Raw genomic sequence first — 22,383 nt, forward strand, 5'->3', positions numbered from 1 at the left:
AGGAAGGGGGCAGAGCTCATAGCCGCAGAGAGCTCTGAGTCTTGGGTTGACTTTTGCTGTTGTTAAAAGTGTGAAGTCATTTGAAGGACATTGCTTATTGGTCTATTGTGTTAATAGCTTTGCGTGTTTGCTTAATTTAGATATAAAGAGGAAAAGCAGATTAGGTTTCTGTAGGAGAGTTCAATCAATCAGTAAACATTTATTAAGTACCACTCTATTCCAGGCACTGTGCTAAGTGCTGGGGGTACAAAAGAGGCAACAGTACCTGCTCTCAAACAGCTTATAATCTAATAAGAGGAGGTTACATGCAAAGAAATATATACAAAGCAAGCTACATACAAGATAAGTGGGACATAATTAACAGAGGGAAGGCACTGGAATTAAGAGGGCTTGGGGAAGGCTTTCTGTAGGAGGTGAGATTTCATTTGGCACTTAAAGGAAGCCAGGGAGGTCAGTAGCTACAGTAGAGGAGAGAGGATATTCCAGGCATGGGATACAGCCAGAAAATATGCCTGGAGCTGAGAGACATAGTGTCTTGTACATGAAACAGCCAGGAGGTCAATGCCACTGAGTGGAAGAGTACGTGTTGGGGTGTAAAAAGACAGGAAAGGTAAGAGTTATATATGAATTGTAAGCTAATTAAAATTAGGGCCAGCGCTCTAGAGCTGGAACAGATCTCAGATCATCTAGTTCAGCCCCCTCGTTTTTTTACAGATGCGGACACTGAGGCCCAGGGAGTGAAGTGACTTGACCAGGGTCACACAAATAATAAGAGTCAGAGTGGGATTTGAAACAAGGTTCTCTGTTCTTTCTAGTACAAAGTGAAAGTCTTACTAATCAAGTTTGTAATTTACAAGATGTTTGCAAGATCTAGTTCTGGAGCACCTAAGCTTTTATAATAGGGGGTACATGACCAGAAACACAGCTGTGGGTATGTGAGCCAAATGAATTCATGCGAATTGGTGAAATTTAGTTAGTGGCACACTAATACATTGTTGGGCAGCTAGGTGGTAGAGTGGATAGAGCACCAGGCCTGGAGCCAGAAAGACCTGAGTTCAAACCTGACCTCAGACACTAGTGGGTGAGTCACACTTAATCCTGTCTGCCTTAGTTTCCCTTTCTGTAAAATAAGCAAACCACTCCAGTGTCTTTGCCAAGAAAACCCCAAAAGGGGTCACAAAGAGTTTAAAAATGACTAAATAACAATACACTCTTGGTAGAATTGCAAATTGGGCCAACCAATCTGAAAAAATAACTTGGAATTGTGCTAAAACATGACTAAAATGTTCATGCTTTTGGATCCAGAGATCCCACAGCTAGGCATAAATCCCAAGGAAGACAAAGAGAAAGGTCCTATATAGCAGTCAGTCAGTCAGTGAGTCAACAAGCACTTATTAAGAGTTTACTATATATATCAGGCATTGTGCCAAGTGCTGGGGATGCAAAGAAAGGCAAAAAAAGTAAACAAAAAAACCAAACCATCCTCATCCTCAAAGGAGTTTACATTCTAGTGGAGGAGACCATATATAAATTTCTAGGCACATGTAAGATATCTGCAGAGTACATGGAAGGTCATCTGAAAGAAGAAGACATTACCATCAAGGGAGGACTAGGAAAAGCATCCTGCAAAAAGTAGGATTTCTGCTGAGTGTTGAAGGAAGCCAAAGAGACTAAGAGGCAGAGGTAAGGGGGCACTCTAAGTATGGGGTATTCTAAGTATTCTAAGCATGAAGGACAGCCAGTGCAAAAGAATAAAGATGAGAGATAGACTGTCCTGTTAGATGAACTGCCAATATCCTGGTGTAATTCAATCACAAAGGAGTTAAAGGTGAGAAGAGTGGAAAGATGGGAAATGGTTGAGTTGTGAAGGGCTTTAAACAATAAAGAGAGAAATCTACATTTCATATTAAAGGCATCAGGGCGTCATTGGATTTTATTAAGGAGTGACATGGTTTGACCTAATCTTTAGGAAAATCAACTTGGAAGCTGAGTGGAGGATAGATTAGAGTGAGTAAAGATGAGGCAGGTAGAAGAGTTAGAAGGCAATTGGAATAGTAGGTGATGAAGGCATGAAATAGGGTTTTGGTTTTTGTTGTAAAGTTAGAATGGTAAGATTTATCAATAGATTGCATATATGGGGTAAATGAGAGTGAGGAGTTTAAGATGACATCAGGTCTGAGTGACTGGGAAGTTAGTGGTACTACAGACATAGGGAAGTTTGGAAGGGGGAAGGGTTTGGGAGGAAGACAATGAATTATGTTTTAGACCTATGGGATGCCTATGAGACATTCAGTTTGAGGTATCCAAGAGCATTTGGATATTTGTGACTATGGTTCAGTAGATAGACTAGCTCTCTCTCTCTCTCTCTCTCTCTTTCTCTCTCTCTCTGTCAACTTGAGAATTCTCTGCATAGAAAAAATATTGCACTCAAGGAATCTGATGAGATCATCAAGCTAAATAAGTAAATACAGGAAAGCAGAATACCAAGGTATGATATGGATGAAGGATCAGAAAATGAGACTAAAAAGGATCTGTTTAACAGATAAGAGAACGAGGAGAGAGTAGTGTCATGAAAACCTGGAGAAGACAGTATACAGGAGTATAAGGTAATTGGTGTTGTTCAGTCATTTTCAGTCATGTCTGACCCCATTTGGGGTTTTCTTGGCAAAGAGGAAGTGATAGTGTCAAATTCTGCAGGAAGGTTAAGGAGGATCAGGACTAAAAGTTAATTAAATTAATTAATTGTAAGATCACTGGTAGCTTTGAAGAGAGCAGTTTCAATGAATGTGGAGGTCAGAAGCCAAACTGCAGAGAGTTTAGAAGTGCTTGAGAACTGGAAACATTTATTGTAGATAGCTTTCTCAAGCAGTTTAGCCACAAAAGGGAGGAGAAGTGAAGGATAGCTGTCAGAGATGGGGAAATCAAATGAGGTCTTTATGAGGATTGGGGGAGACATGCCCATGTTTGTAAGTTGCAGGAATAAACCAGTAGCATGAAGACACCATAAGAAGAGAAAGGATAACGGAGCCCTACAGTGCCAGAAGAATGAGTTACCTTGGCTACATGTGTTTATCCTGTACTTGCTTGTCTCTCTAGCAGCGTCTTCTACATATGTTGCTACTCTTCCCACTGATACTGTGGGAGAGTGAACCCAGGTTTGTGGGTTTACAGGAAGAAATGTTTTGTAGCTAATGTTCTTATGTACCTAATATTTAGTTCAATGATACTAATGATCCTGTTACCAGGAGTGTGCTGGTAAATGTTTAACAAATGGCTTTCTAAAAACATCACCACACTTTTAAGTAGGATCTGAATTATTAATGCTTTCTCTATAATTTTCTTAAGTCTAGATGATCAACAAGACAATAAACCAAGCCTAGCTTTCTAATGTTTGCTGATTTCTGAGGTATAAATGTTTACACTGGAAATTTAACAATCGGTTCTTTGAGATGGTTCAAGTTGGCTCTAGCATCCATCTCATTAAATGTCTTCACTTTACACTAATTATGTCTACTGGCGGACTATTAAAGGGAGGCATACTGGTGGGGATTCCTAAGGTATAGTTTTAGTCAGTGGTGTCAAACTCCAATAGAAATGGATTCTGTAGAAAACTACAAATTAATATCACCTACGTTTTATTGTATTTTTCTTTCGTTAAACATTTTCCAACTTCATTTTAATCAGCTACTGAGATGGTTAATCTCTGGTTTTTAGTAGTTTCATACCCACAGACTATCTTGAACACAAGGTAGCTGTCTATGGGTGACCCAATTTCCAGTTGGGGAAGGGGAGGGACAGTGAGAGTGCTACTGATACAGAAAGGCAGATGAAAGTACTGGAGGTCCGAGGTCCAAGGTCCAAGGTCCATTTTTGTTGTTATTGTTTTGTTTTTTGCTTCTGGAGAGGTAGTGTTAAGGGATATCTCCTCCCATCCCATACCATACTAAGATCTGGAAGTCCAAGGGAGAGAAGCTGGGGAAGGCATGCGGTATGGGGCAAAAGGAGTGTAGTTCTTTCATAGCCGCATGCTTTTGTTTCAAAAAATTAAATTAAAAAAAAGATTTATATTTTTATATATTTTTTAAATTAAAAACATTTTACACAAAATTTAATTTTTTTTTTTGCATCACCAAAATTTCCCCCAGCATATTTCCTCTTCCCTGGTGGAGCAAATATCCATTCAACAAATGAGGACTGATAATATTAACAATAGGGCTCATATTAGTAAGTTGATGGAATTATCTGTTTTTGTTTTGAATCAGCTCAATTCAACAAACATTGATGAAGATAGTGTACCAGGTGGTAAGAATACAAAGATAAAAAAGAAATTGTCCACCCCCCCCAAAGGAGTTTACCTTTTACTTGAGGAGGGGTGAGGGAATAGAACATGAATGAATAGATTAAGAAGCATTTATTAAGAGCTTATTCTGTGCAGAACACTCTGCTAAGTGCTAGAGACAAAAACAGTGAGGCAGTCCTCTGTCTCAATGAGAAACATAGAGGAGGATTCAGTTGCAAGTCAGACGGAAAGGCCCAGTGGTCCTTAGGGCACAGCAGCAAGACAGATGGTGATACGTCATCTTTAGCATCATTGCTGCTAAATAAATCATTTTCATTTCTGACACTAGCCATCTGACAGTGCCAAAGAATTTCAGTGGTGAGAACTTTCTGGGTCTTCTTTCCTTTTCCAGCCGCAGCTGCAGCATCTGTAGAGGTTGCTGCCCAATCAGTTTTCCACAAAGGAGAGATAGGGGCTTGTGGTCTGGCAGTGAAGCTATTTCTGGGATCCTATTGCTAGGCCCCAGTGGGGACCTGGGCTGTCTCCACCTGGTTTGAGGGGAGGTGATAGCAAGTCGAGGTGGTGGTGGTGGTTTGATCTACCTGGCTCCCATCTCTCCCATAAGATGCTTTGCTGCTCCAGCTAGGGTAGCTTGTCTGCCCTGCCAGCAGTGCCCCTTGGTAAGCAGTGACATGTAAGTGAATAAATGAAAAATCATTTATTAAGCATGTACTATGTGCTTACTTACTGGAGATAGAGTGATAGTTCCTTCTCTCAAGAGACTCACATTCTAACAGGAGACAAAACAGATAGGAGGATTTAGCTATGGGGATGGAAAAGTCCAGAGATCCTTAAGGTGCAGCCATAAGGTAATATGTCCATTGATAAAATCCTATCAGTTCCTGATGTTGAACCATCTGACAGTGCCAAGGACTTGGGTAGCAAAAACTGTCTTTTCTGTGTCTCCAGGGGCTGCACAAGAGAAAAGATTTCAGTATTTGCTCCTGGGGGTGGGCTGGGGAGGGTGCACTGCTCTTCCTGAGGTTCTTGGATACAGGGTCCTGGGTAGTACATACAAAGTAATTTCAAGAGGAGGAGATAGTTAATGCTTGGTAAATCAGGAAAAAGCCTCATGTAGTAGCTATGCTGCATGGGAGGAAGCTATGAGCTATGCATAGGAGGAAGTTAGAAATTCTGTGAGGTGGAGGTGAGGAGGCCCTGCATTCCAGGGATTGCAATATTCACACTCCATCAATGAAAGCATGGATCCAATGAAATAGTAGGCCAGTAGGGTTAAACTACCTGCCCAGAGAGCTACATGGTATAAATGCCACCAGACGTGATTCTATCATGTTTGGATCAACTGGTAATTGCAATTAAAATTGAATGGGATAAATTAGTGACATAAATTCATGCTGCTCACACACATATGGATTTCTAATTATGCCGCCCATTGCTGAAGAAACTTGGACATCCCTGGTCTAATGGAAAGCTGCTAAAATGGAAGCCAAGTATCAGTGGGTTCGAAGGTTAGCCTCTGCTGTTTGCTAGATGTGGCTTGCTACTTTGTGTAAATCAATTTGCCTTTACGGTCCTCAGTCTACCCATCTACAGAATGGGGATTTTCATACAACTGGTGCCCATCTTACACATCTGGCTGCTTTAAAGATCTCTTAAGTAAATGAAATGCTGTGTAAACTGTAAATGGGAGCTATTGTTACTATTTATTATATTGAAACATTGAGAAAGTGGTGTAAGAGGTAGAGCACTTCCCTTGGAGTCTGGGATAAGTGGGTTCCTGTCTTGCCTCTGACACAAACTGGCCACGTAAACATGGGCAGTAAACCTCAGGAAACCTCTCAGTGCCTTCTCGTGACTCCCTCAGACTAGAAGTTGTAGAAACACTGCTGATTTGAATCAGTGGAGGGAGTTTCCCCACCAGAATTCCTTAACTCATGACGTCAGAGAGCTGAACCAACCCCTCTGTCTCCAAAACACACACACACACACACACTCACACTCACACATATACATGCCCCAAACAACTGTCATAGAGGGAAGACACAGGATTTGTGTTGGAAGAGAAAGGATAGATTGTCTAACTACGTCCACTAAATGCTTAGCCTGTTCCTCTCTGTCCTTTGTGAGTACTTATGAAATACTGTAGCACAACACTTTCTTGAACAGGAATCTTCTCAACAACCACGAAAATACATGGTCATCTAGCCATCCTTTGGAAACCTCTCCCAATGCAGTCCATTGTACATTAGGTATCAATAATGATGACTTTTTTTTTTAGCTCCAATTTTCTCTGTTCTCAGGACCCTCCCAGGTCCAACACTCTACTCTAATTTAGGGTCCCTCTCAGGTTTGACATTCTCTGTTCTAATGTCCTTCCCAGCTTTTTTCCAGTTTCTGGTTTGTTCCTAATGGCTGCTGGAAGGTCTTCTTCCCCGTTAGAGTTGAGCTCCTTCACAGCAGGGATTGTTTTTTTCTTTCTTATCCCCTGCACTTAGCATAGTGCCTTGCCTTTAGTAGGTGCATAATGAATACTTGTTTACATGAATTACCTTGAAATTCTTTGTTCTAAGACCCTCTCCAGGTCTAATGTTCTTTAAGATCCCTTTCAGCTCTGACATTCTTTGTTCCCAGATCCTTGTATTTGTAATTCTGTTCTCCTTCCTTCACCTGTCCCTTTCCACTTTTTTCAAGCATTGGCCAATTTTGGAATTTTGGAGTTATTGGGACCTGGGTTCCATTCCCAGCCTTGCCACATTCCAAAGTGGCACTGTCAATCTGACCTTAATTCTAATAAAATAACTACTAACAGTTATATAGCATTTACTATGGCAAGACACTGTTACCTGCTTTACAATTACCTCATTTGGTCCTCACAATGACCCTGGGAGGTGGGTGGTTTGATTATTCCCATCTTACAGACGAGGAAACTGAGATAAACAGGTTAAGTGAGGCTGGAGTTTGACTGGGATCTTTCTACCAGCCTCAGACAGTTCCTCCTTCAATTTTTTTTTTTAAATTTGGTTCCTATCTATAAAATAACATCCTCTACATCAGGGTTTTCCCATGGATCAAATGGGATAATGTTTGTAAAGCACTCTGCAAACTTGAAAGTGATCTACAAATGGTAGATTTTATTTCTATTGTTGTCATTATGGAGAGAGTGCTCGATTTGCAATCGGGCGGACCAGATAGTTTCCTTGATTCATTATTGTTGAGTCTTTTCAGTCCTGGCCGATTTCCAGGTTTTCTTGGCAAAGGCACCGGAGTGGTTTGCCATTTCCTTCTCAAGCTCATTTTACTGATAAGGAAACTGAGGCAAACAGGGTGAAGTGACTTGCCCAGGGTCACACAGCTAGCGCCTGAGGCCACATTTGAACTCGGGAAGAAGAGTCTTCCTCCTTCAGGCCTAGCTCTTTATCCACTGCATCACTTAGCTGCCCTAGATTTATTCTGTTTCTCCAAACAGAATGGAAACTCCTTGAGGGAAGGGGCTGTTTTCTTTCTGGTCTTTCCGCCCTGGCACAGAGCCCAGAGTCGAGGCAAAACCAATGACAGCTTGCTCTCTCCGCACTCCCCTGCTGGGGTGGGTGGCTCGATTCCTCTCCAGGGCCCAACTCCCACAGCTAATCCCAGAGCCTCTGGGTTTGTGTTCATCCCCACGTGCCTCCGGGGCAGGAGGGAGGGAGGGAGGCGGGGAGGCGGGGCCGGGGGAGGAACCGGAACTGTCGCCTTTGGCCTTGATCGAAGGCGGGCTGGCCCAATCGGAACGCTCGGAGGGCGGGCCCGGGGCCGGAGGAGTCGGCTGAGGAGAGGGCGGCGGGCGGGCCGGCGGAGGCGGCGGCCAGCGGCGGAGACGAGCGGGAGTCGCAGCAGCGAGCGGGGGCGGCGGTTGGCGGTGCGGGCCGGCCGCCGCGCATGGAAGGCCGCGGCGGCAGCGACGGCGAGGATGGGGCGGGCGAGCGCAGCCCGCTGCTGGGCGGGAGCGGGAGCGGGAGCGGCCGGCTGTGGCGGCCCGGGAGCGCGGGCGCGGGCCCGGCGGCGTTCGCGGGGCGGCGCGCGGCCTGCGGGGCCGTGCTCGTGGCCGAGCTCCTGGAGCGCGCCGCCTTCTACGGCGTCACCTCCAACCTGGTACTCTTCCTGAACGGCAGCCCGTACGGCTGGGAGGGCGCTCAGGCCAGCCAGGCGCTGCTGCTCTTCATGGGCATCACGTACCTGGTGTCGCCCTTCGGCGGCTGGCTGGCCGATGCCCTGCTGGGCAAGTGCCGCGCCATCCTGCTCAGCCTCGCCCTCTACTTGCTCGGCATGCTCAGCTTCCCGCTCGTCGCCGCGCCCGCCACCCGCGCCGGCCTCTGCGGCGACCTCCCGTTCAGCCCGCTGGACAACAGCTCGGGACCCTTCCCCAATGGCAGCGACCCCGGCGGCGGAGCGGGGGGCGGCCGCTACTGCGCCCGGGCCGTCTACGCCGGGCTGGTCATTGTCGGGCTCGGCGTGGGCACCGTGAAGGCCAACATCACCCCCTTTGGGGCGGACCAGGTAGGACCCGACACTGCCCCGCTACCTCCGGCCGGGGCCGGGGGTCTGCATGTGGGCACGGGGTCCGAAGGGACCTCGGTGGTCCGCAGGTCGTAGCAGCGTTATGTAGAACCCGAAAGGTCCGCAGAAATCATCATTTCTAGAGGAGCACCCGGGCTCAGACGTCCATGGGGAGCTGGAAGGAACTCACAGGACATCATAGATTCGGAGCTGGAAGGGTCTTCAGTGCACCTCTTGTGTGGTCATCTAGATGAGCATACAGGCTCCCTAGAACTTATTAGGATCGTAGACTGGGAGCTGGAAAGGACCTCAGTGGTCACTGGTCATAGCATCGTTAAAGTCATCTAGCCAATCCGTGCTTTCCATTTCTAGAGCAGCAAACAGGTTCATAGAGGGGTCCTTGGCATCCTAGACTGGGAGCTCCGAGGGAACTTGAGAGCTCACCTGAGTTATAGATTTAGAGCTGGAAGAGATCACAGCTAATCTAGCGAATAGCATCGTAAATTTGGAGCTGGAAGGGACTTTAGCGGCCATCTAGGGACCCAGTTATGGCAGTGTAGATCTGGAGCTGGAAAGGGTTTCAGCGATTGTCTAGATGAGCAAATGAAAGAAGTTCATAAGACCAACAGTTTAGAACTGGAAGGGACCTCAGAACCCATCTAGTTATAGCAGGTATTTAGAGCTGGTGTAAAGGGTTTCATTGGTCATTTAGTCCAACCTTTTCCATTTCTAGAGGAGGAAACAGGCCGGTGGAGTCCTGGAGTGGACCTGTAGTTCCAAGTAAACTAGCAGCGGACCTAGAGCTCCTTAGAGTTTGAACAGTGCGTTACATACACTATCTCTTACTTGATTTTCATAGCAACCATCAGAGATAAGTGCTATTATTATTATCCCCATTATACAGATCATGAAACTAAGGCTTAGAGAGGGTCAGTGGTAGTAAGTGACATAGTGACTAGAGTGTCAGAATTGGAATCAGGAAGCCCTGAATTCAAATTTTGTGTCAAAAACTAGCTGTTTTGACTCTTGGTAAGTCACTGAACCTCTGAACCTCAGTTTCCTCACCTGAAAATGGGGTAATAGCAGGCTAACTCACAGGGTTATTATAAGGATCAAGTGATATGATGTGTGTAAAGAACTTTGCAAATATTAAAATTCTAACTGTTATTGTGGCTTGCTTGGTGAGGGACTGTTAGTCCATTGGTAAACATGTATTAAGCACTTACAACTGCCAGGCACTGTGCTAAGTGCTGGAGACCAGAAAGGCAGAAACAGTCCTCCTCCTTCCTGGGAGGATCTTCATTGACTCTGAGGCCAGTGGGGTAATTGCTAGGACAGTCTGTTTTTAGTCTTAACATCGTTTTGTAGATGAGGAAACATGCTTGAGAGGTGAAGTGATTTGCTGGAGTTTTCTAGAGATAGTCATTTTGTTGAGCTAGGATTTGATCCTAGGTCCTGGAGTGATTTCCCAACCCTGACTTCTCCCATCATAACCAAGTCAAGTGAGTTCTTTGTGGTAAGTCTGGGTATTCTGCAGTTTTGTCTGGCTGTCCCTATAATACTACTACTGTAATAATCCTAGCTTACGTTAGTATAGTATATTATGGTTTACAAAGCATTATTGGTCCCCCTTTTACAGATGAGGAAACTAAGGCTCAGAGAGGAGTAATAGCAGTAACTCACATTTATGTAACCCTTCCCTTTAAGGTCTACAAAGTACTTAGTCTCGTATCGGCATGGGTAGTAGTAACTATTGGCATTCTGGTATAGCAGAATCATCTCAGGATTTGGTATCAGGATCTGGGTTTAAATCTTGTTAAGTTGGTAAATTTCAGCATTGAATTTCAGCATTGGAAGAAACCTCAGTGGGCATCCAGTACATTCCATGCTTTAAAAAAAGGATCTCTGCCACAATATGTACACAATATGGTCTCCCTCCCACCCCACAACAGTCATACTGCTTTAGCTTGAAGATCATCAGGGAAGCAGCCTATGTTCCACTTCTAGATAGTTGTAAGTGTTAAGAAAAGTTTTCCTGACATCAAACCTATTGACAGTTTTGCAATTTAGTAACTCTTACCCACTGTGTTCCGTTTTAAGTAGGTTGTTAATACAAATGTTTGGTCTTTTCATATTGGTGAATTGTTAGAATTTTGCAGTAGACTGATACACATGTAGAAGTTTTTCAATAGAAACAGTGATGCAGCTTGTTGCAAGAAAAAATGCCTTTGATCTAAATCTTTTCTTTGATCTAAAATTTTTTCAAAGCGCTAGTTGCAACATGCTAGTAGTATGTGCCAACCTCCCTACTATTAAAAAAAATAGTTTCTTTCTGCATTGATGTTTTGTAATTAAGTTTTTGTGGTAGTAAATTAATTGCTGGTTTAAATAGAGTACAAATGTAAGTATTATAGCTTGCACTCCCCCCCCCCCAAATTTGACTTGTGTGACATCCATATATAACCCTTACTTGGCTATATGCCTTTGTGTATATTTTTTCATGTCAGACATCTCATTTCTGGGGTGTGGCCTCTATTTTCTCCAATATGGTTTTGGTTGAAGGGAAACAATTTTTAAAAATGGACTTTCATGACCTGTTGCTAGAATGGGCGAGTCTTTGTGATTGTTTGCATTCTTTTATACCGGAACTAAGTCAAAGACTCTAGAAACATTTACACTCATGTAAAGATTGCACAGATATGTGCAATTTGAAACATTTTCTGAATGTTTTCTTCACCAGGCTAGATCAGAGAGTTTTACTTTCATCCATTTAGCAAACATTTATTGAGCATCTACTACGCACTGATTTCTGGAATGAGTATTGGTTGTTTCAGAGATGAGTAATAATGATTAAAGGTTACCTACAAACATACACACATATGTATTTATCTTCAGGATTTACACAGCACTTTACTTACAACCTTTTCCCTCAAAAGGGCTTACAGTCTATGGTGGGGTAGGTTAGAGGTGGAAAAATCCAATCTGTTGCCAAATCCTTTTGATTTTGCTTTCCTGACATCTCTTGTGTGTGTGTTCTCTTTATTCCTCTGACACTGAAACCATCCTGGTTCAGGCTCTCATTACCTCATACTACTTTAATACTCTGTGGATTCCCAGAGCTCAGGTTTGAGCATGTCACCTGTCTCCCTTCTCTCTCCCACTCATTCATTAAATGTCAGTGGCTTCCCCTCACCTCCAAGATCAAATATCAAATTCTCTGTCGTTCAGAGCCCTTCTTAACCAGCCCTCCTCACTCTCCACCAAGTACTGTATAATCCAGTGACACTGGCCTCCTTGCTGTTCCTTGCAGAAGATACTCTGTCTCCCTGTTCTGGACATTTTCACTGGCTGTTCCCTGTGCCTGGAGTAATCTGCCTCCTCGTCTGTAACTCCTAACTTCCCTAGGACTTCAAGTCCCAGACAAAATCCCATCTACAAGCAGCCTTTTCTGATTCCCCCTTAATGCTAATATATTCTTTCTGTTAATTATCTTCAATTTATCCTATGTAAATCTTGTTTGTGTATAGTTGTTTTCATGTTGTCTCCTCCATTAGACTGTGAGCTCCTTGAGAGCAGGGATTGTTTTTTGCCTTTCCTTGTAGCCCTAGTACTTAGTACAGTGCCTGGCACACAGTAGGTACTTTATAAATACAATAACTCATACAAAGCATAATGTAAAGGGAAGGTACAGATAAAGTACTCTGAGAAATTTGTGGAGTTAGAGGTCATGTATTGTTGTGGGAATCAAGGAAGGCTTCTTGGAGAAAGTTGTACCAGAGTTGAGTTTGGAGGAAGGTAAGAGATTTCACCATGAGAAGATGGTAACGGTGAGGCAAAAACAACTAACTTTGACTTGGGAGATACCAGAGTCAGAGGCAGAGAGGTGAGAAAGCATGCAGTGTGTCAAGAGATGGGGGAAGGAGTTCGGGCTGGCTGGACTGCAGACACAAAGAATGGCCAAAGCAGGCCCTGCTGTACAGGAGCTCACAGTCTAATGGGAAGGCTAGCAAGGCTGGAGTCAGCTGGTATAGCTCTTTGTCTGTCTGGACAGGAGTTTCCATTTCATTTAGAAAGTGACAGGGAGCCAGAGAAGGCTTGGGAATAAGTAGGGAGTGTCTGTCTGATGAAGGTTATCAATTAGTGAAAACATAAGCATTTTAAAAATACTTGGTGTGTGTTGTGCACCATGCTGAGTGTCATGGATACAAAGACAGACAACACCCCTGCCCTCAAGGAGTTTACATTCCGGTGGGGGAGACAACATGTTATTAAGTAGGTATACATTAGATACAGCTAGGTGGCACAGAGGATAGAGCACTGAGTCCAGAGTCAGGAATCCCTAAGTTCAGTCTAGCCTCAGATAGTACTAGCTATGTGACCTCAGCTGAACAAGTCATTTCAGCTCGTCTGTAAAATGGGGATCATAATAGCACCTACCTCCCAAGGTTGTTGTGAGGATATAATAAGATAATATTTGTAAAGTGCTTTGAAAACTTTAAAGTCACACACACACACACATTAACAGTTGAAGAAACGGTTCTGAGAGAATAGGTGAGTTGCCTGTAGTCAGTGCCACAGCAACTAGGGAATTCTGGCTGAATTTGAATCTAGATCTGATTGCAAGGCCAGCTCAATCTGCTAAGTGCAAAGAAGCGGTACAGCTTTATGGTCATGAGCATTAAAGGCACTCAGAGCTGTCCCTGGGCCCACTAGGAGAGTGACTCCTATTTTAAATAAGTTCAATTCAACAAAATAATTTTAATCATCTACTACATAAAGGGATCTTCACTAAATGCTGAGTAAACAAATATGAAAAAAGGCAGAGCTGTCCTCTCAGAATTTAAAATCTTGTAGTGGGGCGCGGGGGTGGGGTGATAAAGACATGCACAAAATAAATTTAGTATGAGTTAGTATATGATAAGTGACAGGAAGAATCCAAACTGTAGCATTAATGATTCTGGGAGAGGTAGTTGAGATAATTAGGTAGAGAGAGTTAAAGACAACAGGTTTTCAGCCTGAGTGATTGGGAGATTATTGGTACTATCAGCAGAAATAAGGAAGTTAGGAAGAGGGGAAAGATGATGAGTTCATTTGGGGCATGTTGATTTTGGAGATCCCGTCAGGTTGGCAGTTGTGGTAGTAATTAGAGATCAAATATCTCAGTGTAGGTGAGAGATTAAGACTGGAGATAAAAATTTGATAGTCCTTGTGATCTTTGAAACAGGGAATAGAGGAAATAACCAAGGATAATAGTGTAGAAGATAGGGTGGCAGTTGCTTCTCTTCATAAATTAACTAGTCCAATCCAGTAAACATTTATTAAGTGCCGCCACATACTAGGCACTGTGCTAAGTGCTGGGAATACAGTTAATAAAAAGAAAGTATCTGCCCTCCAGGAGCTTAAAATCTAAAAAATTACCCCTGGGTTTATTCCTGTGTGACTGCTACCCCTTTCTCTGTGAGATATAAGCTAGTCTTGAGTATGATGCTTATTAAGTAGGTGATCCCTTCGTTAATTTTGCTCCTTGTTTGGTCATTTAGTTATACCTTTTCTCTTGTGGCAACGCTAAAAAAAAGTTTTATTAAGACTGGAAAAGATGGGCGACTGTGGGAGTAAAGTTTTTGCCTTTGCTGTCAGACAGGTTGATGAGTTGGTTGTTTTTTTGAAACTGCTTTTTTTCTCTATCCTTTAAAATCTTTGTTACAAGTAATTCCTTGTAATGGGTGTGGTGGAGGGTGAGGAATATATTTGGGAATAGGTATTATATAAATAGGGAGATTTGGCCTTAAAGAAGATCTGGCCATTTTTGTGCTTTTTTTTGGCAAGTCACATTTTCTCAGAGGTTCAACTTCTTTATATGTAAAATGAGAAAATTTGACTAGATGATTTCTAGTCAGATTTCTTTGCAGCTCTAAATCCTGTGATCTTAAATGAAGATGTACATGATCTAGGGAATGGGAAGGTACTACAAAGAAATGAACAGATTCAAGAAAAATTGAAGAGATAACATCAGTTAGACTTAGTAGCTGATTATGGAGACAGAATTAAGAATCAAGTGATTTCAGAGTTTCTGCTCTGAATGATTTGGAGAATATGTGCTATTAAGAGAAATAAAGAAGTTAGAAGTGACAAGTTTTTAGATGAGGAATATGATGATGTCTGTTTTAGGCATTTGTTCCAAAAAACCTGAAGAAAAGGAAGAGCCATTGGAGATAGGAGCTGGGTTTTGAGACCTGATTTTACCCTTTAACTAGCCAATATGTTCTTTCCCTGGGTCTTAGAAGTTTCCTCAGCTGTAAAATTGGTGTAACATGTATGCTGCCTATCTAATAGGATTGTTGAGGAGAGCATTTTATGAATTCTGAAGTACTATATAAATGTTATTACCTACCACATGGAACTGTGGTGAAGAAATTACTTTGTCAACTACAAAGTGTTATGGCAGTGTGAGCTGCTATAATTAGTAGAGGAGTTTTTGTGGGGGGTTGGGTCTGGACCTGTGATTTCTTTGGTGTGGGGGGGATTCCCCATGAGGAAACACCTTCTTCAACTGCAGATCAGCAGTTGTTTTGCAACTTATAGTCTTAGAGCATAGAGTCTATGCTTGGGGACACTGAGGATTTTGTTCATAACATATAATATGGGTCATAGAGGCATAATGATATCTATCTAGACATTTTCACATGTGATATTGATTTCTTCAGCTAGTTTTTCAATTCCATATAGTTTTGAGGTTATGAATGTTTATTAATCTACTAAAGCATCGTTCTCAGGGGTAGCTAGGTGGTGTGGTGGGTAGAGTACTGGCCCTGGATTCAGGAGGATCTGAGTTCAAATGTGTCCTCAGACACCTAACACTAACTGTGTGACCCTGGGCAAGTCACTTAACCCCATTGCCTAGCGCAAAACAAAACAAACAAAGAAAACCATTGTTCTTCATAATGTGAAGATGCAGGATTACTATGCCATAAAAAAGACAGGTATGAAAAATACAAAGAAACATAGGAAGATTTAAATGAATTGATGCAAAATGAAGTAAGCAGAACCAGAGATGTCTCTTCCTTGGAAAAAGAAAAAGCAGCATTTTATGTATATATCCACTTTAGCCATGAAACTCGAAAGTTTTTAGATAAATAGAGCTGGTATGTCAGGGATAATCCAGTGTGAGCTTGGGCAAGGCACTGGTCTTCGGTTTCCTGAACAAATAAACTCTATTGGAATTGGACTCTATAAAATTGAAGGGTTGGGCTAGATGTCCTTTGAGGTCTCTTCCAGCCCTAGATCTATGATCCTAAAAGCAGTGAAAAAGTCAGTACTGATGAACACATAAGAATATACCTCCCTCTCTTGTAGAGGTGGGGAATTGTGGATATGGAATACTGCGTATACAATCAGATTTGATTAGTGCCTTTTTTTTTAATTAATAGTTATCTTTTATTTTTTAGGCAATTGGGGTTAAGTGACTTGCCCAGGGTCACACAGCTAGCAAGTGTCAAGTGTTTCGTCTGAGGCCAGATTTGAACTCAGGTCCTCCTGACTTCAGGGCCAGCGCTCTATTCACTGAGCCATCTAGCTGCCCCCCCTTTTTTGTTTGTTATAAGAGATAGTTCTGGGTGGGAGAGGGTGGAGGGATATATTGGGGAATGAAGGCAATGTAAAAACAAAAAGACATCAATAAACATTTAAAAAGAATTTTGGAGTTTTTGCAGATCAGTGTTCTGTCTAGGTGATTGTGGGTAAATATTCACTAGTTGCTAAATTTTTGCAGCCTGCAGCGGTGTGTTGCCATTTATTTGCAGAGTCTTCATTGGTCCATAAGCTCAGGCCTTTTAAGTCTGAACTTTCTGTAGTTCCTGGTAACAATGACTTAATCTTGTATTGCTATCACAAACCCTTCAAATTTCTGTAAACAAATCTACTTGGCTCAGCCATTTGTTCCTTGTAGACATATGTTTGGTTTAGTTTGTGTAGAATAAATAACCTTTTGGTGCTGTTCTTGGATTTTAGCTGTTTGATAGATTCTAAACTACTCTGTTAAATTTGAAAGGTTCATTGGTCTCTGATCAGGCTTAACTATTGCTCTGTCAAGTGATATCTGTTCAGAAATTATTTATTTAAATTTTGAATTTGGTTTTACTATGCAGTCTGAGAACATCAGTCTTCTTTTATTTGATGAATAGTGTTAATATTTATGTAGTTGCTTTGGAGTGGTGGCCTTACGTTTTCTTAATACGGTATGAATTTTTGTTTTAATACTATCTAAATCCACTGTCACCCATTTTACTCTTCAAAGGTGCTCTTAAGATTGGTATTTCAGAAGTTTTAATTGTGCTTAAGTAGGTTTTCCCCCTTGAACTCTGACTTGAAGATGTCAGTAAGTCTTTTTTACATGCATAACCATGTAGAAGCATAAAACTCCTGAGATTAAAGCCTCTAGGTTAAGTCTATAAGAAAAACATTATTCAGGGTAGCTGGATGGTACAGTGGATAAGGCACTGGGCCTAGAGTCACGAGGACCTGAGTTCAAGTACTGCATCAGACATTTACTAGGCTGTGTGACCCTGGGCAAGTCACTTAACACTGATTACCTCCAATAAAGGAAAAAAATATTCTTGACCTGGCAAGTCCGTATTGTTGATAAAAGCCCTTCACAGTATATATTCTTTAGTAGTATTCTTCAGTTTTTCTGTAAGTATTCTAAGATGTTCCAGAATTATATATCTAAGACACTGCCAGGTCACCTGCCAAAAGAAGAGAAGCAAAAACCAAGAACATTATAAGAAAATATGCCCACTATGCAAGCAGAATCTACTGAACTTGAAGACAGGATGCACAGAGACAATCTGAGGATCATACGTCTACCCGAACAACACAATAGGATGAAAAACTTTAACACCACGATGAAGGAAATAATATAAGACAACTGCCCTTTACTTCTGAAAATAGGAAATGAAATTCCAGAAATTCCAATGGAACCAATTCACAGATCAACTTCAGAAAACAAAACAACAAAAAGACCAAACCCAGATCTTTAAACTCTAAGACATATGTAGTGCTGGTTAAATTTAACAGTTCAGTCCAGAAACACTAAGTTCTGTAAGCCAACAGGAGGAAGACCTCCAAATACAAAGGAAGGGACATTGAAATAACTCAAGACTATTCAGCTCCCACTAGAAAAATGAGGAAGTGGAATAGTGTTTTCTGAAGAGAACTGAAGCTCCCATACAGCCCAGAGTGACCTAGCCTGTAAATCAGAGCTTAACATACAGGACAAAAGGGAGACATTCACTAATGCAGAATTCGAAACATTTTAGAGAGAAAACCGTAACTGAAAAGATAATTTGCTTCTTGCTTTTTTTTTTTTTTGGTTAGACAGTGGGGTTAAGTGACTTGCCCAGGGTCACACAGCTAGTAAGTGTTATGTGTCTGAGGTCATATTTGAACTCAGGTCCTCCTGAATCCAGGGCTGGTGCTCTATCCACTGTGCCACCTAGCTGCCCCCATTATTTGCTTCTTGAATACCCCAAACAAGAGAAATGCAAGAAGAATGAATAAAGATGGTGGTGGCAACAGAGTGATAAAAACTAGTAAGAGACTTCTTTCTAAATGTATACAAAGGAGACAGAGGTGAAAATGGAAATCTGGTAGAGGTAACAGTGAAGAAGCAGGCGGGGACATTATGGACAGAACCTGGCAACAGCTTGCCTACAGATGAGTGTTTTTATGGGACTATATTACGTCATGGGAGGGAACATGAAGGGAGTGGTGGTAGGGAACAGAGGGCTAGAGAGGAATAAGAGAGGCACTAGGGTCAAATCAAGAGCTAATAATGAGGGGAAGGTGACACGTGTGGTCTGAGAAAGACATGGGGAGTAAATGAAGAGGAGGGGGAAAGATTGAAAAGGGGAGGAAAGGAAAAAGGCCTTATGTTGGAGGTAGAAGGAATGCTACTATGGGTGAACAGAGATAAGGACTTTACACTGGATATGGCCTGAGGAATTTGGTGCCTGAAAAGTTTACTTGTCCTGGGAGGGTGGGAGTTGGAACTCTGGGGGGCAAACTGATGCCTGGACATGTGGGAGAGTGTGGATGCAGGGAGGAGATTTCCAGGTAAATGTAAAAAAACCCAGAAGTCAACAAAAGAGGATATAGATTAGTGGGTGTGGGGTGTGTGGGGAGGGACAGGGAGGCGCTTTACAGTGGGGCAGCAGCCTCTCTGACACCTGCTATGATAGACATAATTCTGAGAGTGAGGCACAGTGGAAAAAGAGAATCTCTGTGCAGAGGCAGAGAGCACCTAGAGGGCTGAGCCTAGAATGGGGGCCTTGGAAGCTTTGATTGCATGAAGAATACAGAGAAAAGAGAAAGACTAGGTGATGATGGGGGTCATGAATCAGAGGGTGCAGGTCAGAGTAAACAGAAAGAGAAGATACAAAATGAAGAGAGTGAAAGAAATTTTTTTTAAAAGGGGACACAAAAAATGAAATAAAAAAATTAATGACTAGGACTAGCTGAAGGGAAGGAGAGGAAAGGGGACTATCTAAGGAAAAAAGAGGGGGAAGAAATATATAACTAGATAAAAGCAAGAGAGAGGAACAAAACTATATCTAAAAACTACAAACCCTTTCCTTTTGTGGCATACTGATTAAGCATATTTATAATCCAATCAACTGCCATTGATTTATTTCCTCATTTTATACTCTCAATACTGAATACAAAGTGCTTTGATTAGAGCTCACATAACTAAAGGGGAAACTCAGAAGGTATGTTTCACTCTGAAATTGCCTGTTCTTGTAGGTGCTTGTAACTTCCATAAAGTGTCTCTGTCAGACTTCAACCTCAGTGCAGAGTGAAAATTGTTTTCTTCTATAGTTATTGGTGCCATGACTTGGATGTCAGCATCTGGTAGAAAGACAGCCTTTACTCGGACCACTCTTTTTCAAACCCCTGGTATCAGCAGAAGATGAGAGAGATCTTTTGAAAACTCTAAGAACAGTTTTTGGAGGAGAGCTATCCATCAAGCTGGTTCCTTGTTTAGGCTCATGGCATTCAGTCATTTCAGCCAAATCTGTCAGACACATTGTAGGGTACTTGATATATGTGTATGTGTCCTTGTCTGTAGCTGTCCTCTGTGCTGTGCACTGTAAGTTACATATTTATCATTCAGTATTTTTTCCTATAAATTTAGAAGCTATCAGCCAGGACTGGGACTAAGCCAATTTTGGCTACCTCAGACTCCCTGTGAACCCCAAAATGTGATGACTGGTCAAATTCAGAAAGCCGGAGAAGTTGTCAGAACCCCATAACAAGAACCCCTTCTCTTTCCCTTTGCTCTTAGTATTGAACAGATACCTGGCTTAGAAATATTGTGCCTGGTTAGTGACTAGGAATCTAGCCACTCCTGTCTTCTTCAGGAATCCCAGAAATCTAAATGCCATCTCTCCAGGGATCTTGACTGGCAGAGAAGGAGAAAGACTCCTTACATTGTCTGTTTGTGGATTGTTTAAAGTTCTTGGACTTGCTCAGTGTTTAAAGGGTATATGATCACATCTGTGTGAGAGTGAGGAATGGAGAGCCTTTGAAGGCCTTTGGGATATAGATTGGTTGTGAGTTTAAGTTGTCTAGATGGGAACATTAGCAGAATAGCATTAGTTGCTAGAGGGTGTTATTGAGATTAGTGATAATGACATTGAGCCAATTATCTGAGGAAAGTTAAGATGTTTCATTGTCTTAGTTTAACTTGTCCTTTTTCTCTATGAGTGAACCCTGTGTGATCAGGAGGAAACAGACATAGTGGCCATTTTATGGATAAAGAACAGATCCTTAGGCCCCCTAGGAATGGAGAGTCTAACTGAAAGATAAATTCTGTCTTTGGGAATGGGCAATGGAGAATCTTCGGCTAGTGATGTCTCTGCCCTGGAAACAGGAACATTACTCTTTTATGTATGCATCTACTTTAGAAATAAGACTTGTACTTTTTTTGGATAAATGGTTTTAATATACTAGGGATAGTCCAGTTAAACACTTTCCCAAAGAAATATCTTTTGACCTAGATATTCTTTGAGACAAGGCCAAAATTAAAATGCTCAAAGAAAGTCCAGAAGAGACAAAGGTCTTCTCTTCTCCCTTCTAATGAAGAGAGAAAACTTGGACCATGTATGATCTCAGAAAAGTTAGGAAAATATTGTGTTTTCTGTCACAAAATATCAGAGTTTGAGAGTTGGGAGGGATCTCAGTGACCTCCCGTCTGACCCAGCCGTGAAAGGAACATTCTTTATGACACGCTCAACAAGTGATGATCCATCTTCTTGGCTGTATGGAAGAATAAACGCTGATGAGGGTGTTCATTTTTGTCTTCTTCATACATGGAGAAACCTGGAAGGGATGACAACCCCTAATAAAACGGGAGTCCATTTAAAAAGGAAGTGGGAACATTCAGTAAGGAAACGTCCTCAGATTTGACCAGTCTTTTACTTTTTTTCTCTTGGTTCACCTAACCAAGAGGAAATAAAATAAATAAATCAATATATGTGCATGTGTGTATTTCTACGCATAGACACAGATATTGTAAAGAGGAAAGAACATAATACAGAAATGAAAAATAAGTCTCTAATTCCTAAGATTTGTTGTGCTGAAAATTTTCTTTAAAAAGATGACATTTATGATTCCACACACAAAAAAAAGAAATAGAACACGACCTATTAAAATAGGAATTTGGGGGCAGCTAGGTGGCACAGTGAATAGAGCTCTGGTCTGGGAGTCAGGAGGACCTGAGGTCAAATCCAGCCTCAGACACTTAACACTTACTAGCTGTGTGACCCTGGACAAGTCACTGAACCCCAATTGCGTCACCAAAAATAAATAAAATAAGAATTTTCAAATTATAATGGGAACAAGGTACTGTCAGTGAGAAAGCATTTATTAAAATGCATGCAGTGTAACTGGCATTGTGCTAAGACCTGGGGATACGAGGACAAAAATTAAATTATCCTTGCTCTTGTAGAGCTTGTATTTTATAAATATGAACTTTCTTTGGATGCAAGTGTTCAAATTCCTTAATTCCTAGTTTGTCCTAGTTGGGGAAAGTTTGAATGTTTGTGGTCAACCTTCTTAGTTGTGAATGACATAAGAACAAAAAAACAAATTCTGCTTTGATGAATCTAGACCTTATTCTTCTGTCCATTGATGGTTCCTGCAAGAATGACAATGTCAGGCCCCTCCTTGCGGGAAAAGTCATTAAAAAGCCAGAGTTGGTTGTGCTCACCCTAGTCTATTCTAGCCTCAGGTAAATATGTCACTGTCTATACTGAATCTTCTCCCTTTGGAGTTTCCCATGATTATGGGCCACTTGTAAGAATGCTTTTGCTGATTCTTCAGCCAAAGTTGTGACCTTTTCATCCTATCAAGTCATACAGTTTTTCCTTTTTTGGGGGGGAAGGGGCAAAGCAGTTGTGGTTAAGTGACTTGCCCAGGTTCACATAGCTAGTGTCAAGTGTTAAGGGCTGGATTTGAACTCAGGTCCTCCTGACTCCAAGATCCATACTCTATCC

General features: G+C 42.0%; 1 protein-coding gene across 1 annotated transcript in view; it reads left to right on the forward strand.

Moving 5' to 3' along the window:
- The first annotated feature begins 8,135 nt into the window (after nt 1–8,135).
- Nucleotides 8,136–22,383, forward strand: part of SLC15A4 (solute carrier family 15 member 4) — a 35,536-nt gene continuing 21,288 nt past the window's right edge. Inside the window, exon 1 of the mRNA XM_021004345.2 lies at nt 8,136–8,833. Coding sequence (XP_020860004.1) covers nt 8,216–8,833 — 618 coding nt within the window. The 5' untranslated portion in view covers nt 8,136–8,215. The remainder of the gene's footprint in view (nt 8,834–22,383) is intronic.

Source organism: Phascolarctos cinereus, unplaced genomic scaffold, assembly GCF_003287225.1.
Source record: "Phascolarctos cinereus isolate Bilbo 61053 unplaced genomic scaffold, phaCin_HiC Scaffold_4;HRSCAF=312, whole genome shotgun sequence".
Taxonomy (NCBI): Eukaryota; Metazoa; Chordata; class Mammalia; order Diprotodontia; family Phascolarctidae; genus Phascolarctos; species Phascolarctos cinereus.